This window comes from Sprattus sprattus, assembly GCF_963457725.1.
Source record: "Sprattus sprattus genome assembly, chromosome: 9".
NCBI lineage: Eukaryota > Metazoa > Chordata > Actinopteri > Clupeiformes > Clupeidae > Sprattus > Sprattus sprattus.
In genome coordinates, this window is record NC_137928.1 from 13,691,275 (window position 1) to 13,698,774 (window position 7,500).

The window sequence follows — 7,500 nt, forward strand, 5'->3', positions numbered from 1 at the left end:
CACACACAGAGAGAGACACACACACACACACACAAAGGTATCTGAAAATACAGTTCTCCCAGAGCACATATTTGGCATACTCATAACATACATTGAAATGAGTATGCAAAGAAAAAACATTCTTTCTCAGAACATAGGACGGTAGATGAAGAAATGTTTGCGCACACACACACGCACACGCAATCACACATAGGCTGTGGTCTGTGTGGCTGAGCTGTGCGATCTTTCGAAAAAGAGCTCAATTGCACAAACAGCACCTATCAGCATCTCTGGCTGACCACCGGCTGCACTGCGCGGGGACTCTCGCTTCGGCGTCTCTGCGCTCCAAAAATAACTCACGCCTCGTCCAAGGCGGGGGCCCTCACCGCAGCCCCAGTGCATTGTCATGCTCCCCATCCTCAGACAGCGTGTTTGAGCTGGCCCTGCATGAAAGGCACTGAGGCGGGGGCCACCATGTCTGGCTGAACTTTCATGCATTTTAGAAGAGGCACAGATTGTGTTTGCGCATCTGAATGTAGGTCATTGATTTTTTTTTCGTTTTTTCTTTGTCCCACTCTCTCAATCTTTCTCTCTCTCTCTCAATCTCTTTGTCTCTGTCTGTATGTCTCTTTTTTTCTTTCTCTCTGTTTCCCAGCCTGCGACTGTTCCAGAAATTCGACACCTTCCGGATCCTGGTATGTGGAGGTGATGGAAGTGTGGGCTGGGTGCTGTCAGAGATTGACACACTCACCCTCCACAAGCAGGTGAGCTAGCCGGCCGCCCGCACGCACACACACACACACACACACACACACACACACACACACACACACACACACACACACACAGGAACTAAAGCAGCTCATGTACTTCCCTCAGTCACACACTACTCTAGCCCACACAAAGCAACACTCTGATTCAGCAACAGAGAAAAGGTCTATCAGCTAGCCATCATGAAACAATCCCCACTCAGATGAAGGATTTTCAGCAGAACTCCTGGGACCCCATAAGTTTCCTCTCATGAGAACCCTTTCTTGGATTAAGAACATACAGTGTCATTTTGAGTTGAGCCTCATATATTTTATGGGTTGTAGGTCTGTGAAGGGCGTTAGGCTCATCTTTAGGCTTGTCTGCCCAATGAAGCCGAGGGAGTCTCTCTCCTCTGGCTAGGCCCCTACTGCCCCCTACAGGCTGATAGGACTAACTGTTTACAGAGTGGCCCTCCGCCAAACCTTCGTGCCGTGTGTGTGTGTGTTTGTGTGTGTGTGTGTGTGTGTTAGCAGCGCTTGAGTGAAGCCATCTTTCACACAGGTGTTTGAAAGGAAGGCTGGGTGGTGAGTGTGTGTCTGAGCGTGTGTTTGCGCCACCAGCGAACCCATTCTTCAAGCGGGTGTTTGAAAGCGTGTGCGGCAGGAGGGTAATTCGATTATTCACGCCGGTGGTTAAAAACTTGGGTGGTGTGTGTGTGTGTGTGTCTTGCAGTGCCAGCTGGGTGTGCTGCCGCTGGGCACAGGGAACGACCTGGCACGCGTGCTGGGCTGGGGGTCGGCCTGCGATGACGACGCGCAGCTGCCACAGATCCTGGAGAAACTGGAGCGGGCCAGCACCAAGATGCTGGACAGGTAAGTGGGATGGAGCCGGGCTCACCTGACAGAACACAGCGGGGAAATAACAGAAAGGTCAAAACTAAATGTAACCGTAGCCTTTTGACAGTTAAGACAGAGGAGAAGGCCCACCTGTGAAGACAGGTAAGGGCAGGGGGGTGGTGCCTGTCAGGACAGATAACAAATGATGAGTGCCGATGAGGATGGAGGAGAACATATTGTCTGCTTGAAGGGCCCTGGGCTTCATTGTGCTCCAGCTAATGGGACAAGTGACACAGGCAGCCTTCAGCAGGCATGACTACAGTCATTCAATGTCTTTAGGCGGCAGTTCTGTCATGACGGCGCGACCTTCAGGGAGACATTTGTTTTTGCCTCGTCTGTATTTTGTTTTGTAAGTACTTTTTGTTCCACGCACAGGTGGAGCATCATGGTGTATGAGACCAAGTTTCCACGGCAACACTCCAGCTCCACGGTGACCGAGGACTGTAGCGATGACTCAGAGGTACAGGTGAACGATGTTACATGACGCTCCCTATTTTGGCCTGCCCAGGGTGAGGCAGGGGCTTCATATCAGACAGGGGTGTTTGGTTAGGGGAGAGTCAGGGGTTAGAGGGTCTGTCTCTGGCACTAACACACCTACAGCACTTATGCTCTCAAACAAAATCATTGTGAGGAAAGCTTAAATCAATTATTGGAAGGATATATGGACAGATGAATAAATATGTTTTTTTTTTTATTCAGAAATGTAATTTGATGTCTCCATAATTGACTTCCCTGTGTTGATGTTCAGGTGCAGCAGATCCTGACCTATGAGGACTCCGTGGCGGCACACCTGTCTAAGATACTGTCCTCAGACCAGCACTCCGTGGTCATCTCCTCCGCCAAGTGAGTTAGCTACTTTCAGCAATCAGACACAACAGAGCCATGTGGAACAGGCAAACATTTGGTTGTTTGCGCTTCATTTGACCAGCTAAGAACAATTACTAAAGTATCTATGATGGGCTTCCCAAATTATGGAACATTCACATTTTATGTTACATTTGCCGCCTGCTGGACACTTTTTAAAACCAGACTGAACACTCACTTTTATGAACTGGCATTGCCTGATGCATTCTTTTATCTGCTTATAGTTCAGTCTGAGGCTAGACATTTATTTGTTCTTTAAGTCAGTCTAAGGTTTTTGGTGAAGTCTTCAAAGTTCAAAGTTTATTATTTTTAGATTTTGCTTGTTTTCTATTTGTCTTTTTTGCTTTTAATTGTTAGTTCTTTTGTTCATTGATATGACTTTTGCTCTTTTTCCTTCTTTTCTTGTGTTATTTGGTCTTTCATTCTTTCACTAACATTGCTTGTATACTGTATGTCCTGTATGTCCTGTATGTTTTAGTCTTATTCTATTCTTTTATTCTTGTTTATTTTGAGTTCACCCTAACTGGAAAGCACTTTGCTACAACACGACTTGACCTGGCATCTGTGTATGTTACTCATCATACAAGTATTGTTTTTGTTCTGTCTGTGCGTTTGTCCGTGTTTGTGTGTACTTGTGTGTGTGTGTGGTGTAGGGTTCTGTGTGAAACTGTCAAGGACTTTGTAGCAAGAGTGGGGAAGGCCTACGAGAAGAACACAGAGAGCTCCGAGGAGTCAGAGGCCATGGCTAAGAAGGTACACACACACACACACACACACACACACACACACACACACACACACACACACACACACACACACATTAACACATAAACACCCTCACATTAGCATTCTAGTCACTGTCTTAAACTTGTTAAATAAAAGTCATAGATAGAATGTCCCATTAGCTCTTGACTGACGCCTTAATTCCACGCTTCCATGGTTCCAGTGTGGAGTGCTGAAGGAGAAGCTGGACTCCCTGCTGAAGACGCTGAGCGAGGAGGCCCAGGCGTCCAGCGTCATGCCCACGCCTCCGCCCACCATCGCGGAGGAGCAGGAGGAGGGCGAGGGCCTACTGGTGCCCCCCGTGGCCACACCCGCTCCTGCACCCGTGCCCCCGTCAGCCGTCACCACCACTGCCATCGTCACCTGCTCCCCCCGCAGCACCAGCGCCATCTTCAAGCCCCGCGAGCAGCTGATGCTCCGAGCCAACAGCCTGAAGAAGGCCATCAGGCAGATCATAGAGCACACAGAGAAGGGTGAGTCACACACACAAAGAGACACGCACACGCACACGCACGCACGCACACACACACACACACACACACACACACACACACACACACACACATACACACACACACACACACACACACACACATACACACACTCACGGAAATTAAAGCAGCTGTTTAAACATTTTGGAGAGGCTTTGTCCCTTTTGGAGAGACTTTGTGCACACCTCTTTATATGGTTTGTTTTGTTTCCTTTGTCTCTCTCTGGGTTTTTTCCTCCTTCTTACATCCACTCTCTCTTTCTCCGTCTCAGCCGTGGATGAGCAGAACGCTCAGACGCAGGAGGTCTTTGCTCTGGGACCGGATGAGGAGGAGGAAGAGGAGGAAGAGGATAAGGTCTCTCTGCAGTCGTCCCACAGCGGGAGCAACAGGAGGCCCCCCCGCAGAGGTGAGGCTGTGCAGCAAGCCACCAGTCAGGCTCCTGAGCCAAACTCTCTCCTGTCCCACTGGACATCTTCCTCTCTATATCCAGTTGAGGGTTTCAACTTTCACACTCTCACAACATGTTAGCCCATTCATTTAACCCCAGTGGAGTGGTCAGAGAGAGTGAAAAATGCCTTTCGCATGATAGGCCGCTAAGCTAACGTTCTCTGAGGTAAAGGCATTGGCCATAGGTTATGGTAAAGTGCATTACATCACTTGTCAATCACTTTCTGAAGGAGAGGGAGAGACGTGGTTTATTCCTCTCCTGCTCACACTCACACACATACTTCAGTTCATCTTAGGCAGTGATCTTCATGAGTCGTGGCTAACTGGGTCAGTACCTTCAAAGTCAAATAGGTCACTGCGCTGTAGAATGATAAACAGACTTGGGCATTGTTTGTGACTTCCTGTTAGGCACGCCGGGAGCAGCGCTGACTGCTAAAAATAAAGTCGCCGATACCTGGTTGGAAAATGTTTACACAAAAAAACGATTGTGTACTCTCTCTGTGTACTTTATTTACCTCAGAACTTGATGAACTACTTTTTGTCCACTATGATGCGTCACAAGCTGATGTTGTCTGACATGCTGTCTCTTATGAGGTTTTTATTTTATTATTTGTACTGTCATTGTGAAGTTTGTACTAGTGTTGAAATACATGTGTGTGTGTGTGTGTGTGTGTTTGTGTGTGTGTGTGTGTGTGTCCTCTACAGTTTCTAAGACGCCATGTGAGAAACTCATTAGTAAGGGAAGCTTGTCTCTAGGCAGCTCTGCATCACTTCCTGCCCAGACAGGAAGTAGGGACAACATGCCGATGCTCAACACCAAGTTCCTCTACCCAAGTAAGAGCAGTGTTTAGCAGGCTGCCTTTTTGTATTTATCCCTTATATGGGTGCGACATATTAATGTGTGTGTGTGTGTGTGTGTGTGTGTGTGTGTGTGTGTCTGCAGGTCTCAGGGCAGGGATGACGGGGTCTTTGTCCAGTAGCTCAGTCATCAGCAGATTGCTGGTCAACGCTGACCCATTCAACTGTGACCCTGAGAACCTGTGAGTGTTCAAATGCCTGTATGGATGCAATGCTCTACCTCAGACTTGTCAATCATTCTACTTCCACTACGTTTACTTCTTCATCTCTCTCTGTCCTCTATATCACTCACTTCACTGTTTGGCCTGTTGCCTTCTTCTCACCTCCACTGCACTCCTCTATTTACTCTCTCACTCTATTCCTTTCCTTACTCTTTTCCCCCCTTATTTGCCTTTTCTTTTGTATCTCTCCTCTCCCGAATATCTCTGTCTCACCACTTTGATTACTCAGTGTCTCTCCTGTTTTCTCACTCTCCTCTCTTCCGTCAGCGTTCCTCACGTTCCACCCGTCCTCGTCTTTTCTCACTCCTCCTTCACCATTTCCAGTAAAATGCGTTCTCCTCTCTGACCTCTTCCAGGTTCTGTCTCTGTGCTGACGTTGGCCACGGTGTGTTTATATCTCCCCTCCTCTCTCAGGGACTGCTACACCGAGAAGTGTGTGATGAACAACTACTTTGGGATCGGGCTGGACGCCAAGATCTCCCTGGACTTCAACAACAAGAGGGACGAGCACCCAGAGAAGTGCCGGTAAGAGAGGCAGGGAGACAGAGGAGCTCTCACAGCTGATCCCAGCTGAGCTCCCTCCTAGTGCAGAAGCCTTTCAGCACTCTCATTCTCTCTCTCTCTCTCTCTCTCTCTCTCCCTCTCTCTCTCTCTCTTTCTCCCTCTCTCTCTCTCTCTCTCTCTCTTTCTCCGTCTCTCTCTCTCTCTCTCTCTGTTTGTGTTTGTTTATATGTATAAAGTATGTATCTAGCTGCTTGTGTGTGTATGTGTGTGCAGGAGTCGCACTAAGAACATGATGTGGTATGGAGTACTGGGCACCAAGGAGCTGCTGCACCGCACTTACAAGAACCTGGAGCAGAAAGTGCTTCTAGAGGTGTGTGTGTGTGTGTGTGGGTGTGTGTGTGTGTGTGAGAGAGAGAGAGAGCGAGAGTGTGAGTGTCTTTGTGGCAGTTTTGCAATGAGGTATTTTTGGTATGAATGGTCTCTCAACTAACAGTGTTCATGTATGTGCGTGTGCGTGTGTGTGTGTGTGTGTTTGTGTGTGTGTGTGTGTGTGTGTGTGTGTGTGTGTGTTTTTGTGTGTTTTTGTGTGTTTTTGTGTGTGTGTGTGTGTGTGTGTGTGTGTGTGTGTGTGTGTGTGTGTGTGTGCAGTGTGACGGACGGCCCATCCCCCTGCCCAGCCTGCAGGGTATCGCGGTGCTTAACATCCCCAGCTACGCCGGTGGAACCAACTTCTGGGGTGGAACCAAAGAGGACGATGTACGTACCCCTAGTCACACTCAGAGATGAAATATATATAAATATAAATCATACAAACACACAGAGTTGGAATATATATAAATATAAATCATACAAACACACAGAGTTGGAATATATATAAATATAAATCATACAAACACACAGAGTTGGAATATATATAAATATACATGTAAATCATACAAATATCTGTCATTATTTGTGCATGTAGTTCATTGATATGTAACTGTTATGTTAGTATGTAGTAAAATGTTTATTTATTATGGGGCCATATTGGATTAAGCTTGTTTTTCCTTCGATGAATTCTTGTTGTTCTCTGGCCCTCTGCAGACGTTCACGGCGCCCTCTTTCGATGATAAGGTCCTGGAGGTGGTGGCAGTGTTTGGCAGCATGCAGATGGCCGTGTCACGTGTCATCAACCTGCAGCACCACCGCATTGCACAGGTTAGCGTGCACACACCTGAGGACTTGAGACAGTCATTTTGATATTCTATATCCTTCAACTATCTGATGTTTAGGTCCCTAGGCCTTCCTTAGGTCTCAGTTTTGTATTCAGGAAAGAAGCTCCTCTTGTGTGATTGATGCTACCATGCTTAACCCTTCTGTAGTGACTGTTTGTTATTCTAATTCTCTGCATGTCTGTAGTGATTTTGGAAAGAGTGTTGTTTCTAACACTGGTGGTTATTATTTCTCCTGAAGTGCCGCACGGTGAAGATCACCATCCTGGGAGATGAGGGCGTGCCTGTGCAGGTGGACGGGGAGGCTTGGCTCCAGCCACCAGGCTACATCCGCATCATCCACAAGAACCGCACACAAACCCTTACACGTGATAGGGTGAGTACACACACACACGCAAAAAACACACACACACACACACACACACACCGAGCATATACACTCATGCGTGTTCAGCTAATTAACTCTGCTAATTAAAACAAACAGACACAGAGGTCA

General features: G+C 47.5%; 1 protein-coding gene across 3 annotated transcripts in view; it reads left to right on the forward strand.

The window, feature by feature from the left end:
- The window catches only part of dgkd (diacylglycerol kinase delta), a 23,410-nt gene that overhangs the window by 10,687 nt on the left and 5,223 nt on the right, over positions 1-7,500 (forward strand). For all 3 annotated transcript variants that reach the window (XM_080844345.1, XM_080844346.1, XM_080844347.1), the window contains 14 exons: positions 635-743; positions 1,462-1,601; positions 2,001-2,085; positions 2,374-2,468; positions 3,143-3,242; positions 3,436-3,745; positions 4,035-4,169; positions 4,916-5,044; positions 5,154-5,250; positions 5,704-5,814; positions 6,067-6,163; positions 6,442-6,549; positions 6,877-6,990; positions 7,246-7,380. In XM_080844345.1, coding sequence (XP_080700471.1) covers positions 635-743; positions 1,462-1,601; positions 2,001-2,085; positions 2,374-2,468; positions 3,143-3,242; positions 3,436-3,745; positions 4,035-4,169; positions 4,916-5,044; positions 5,154-5,250; positions 5,704-5,814; positions 6,067-6,163; positions 6,442-6,549; positions 6,877-6,990; positions 7,246-7,380 — 1,765 coding nt within the window. The remainder of the gene's footprint in view (positions 1-634; positions 744-1,461; positions 1,602-2,000; positions 2,086-2,373; positions 2,469-3,142; positions 3,243-3,435; positions 3,746-4,034; positions 4,170-4,915; positions 5,045-5,153; positions 5,251-5,703; positions 5,815-6,066; positions 6,164-6,441; positions 6,550-6,876; positions 6,991-7,245; positions 7,381-7,500) is intronic.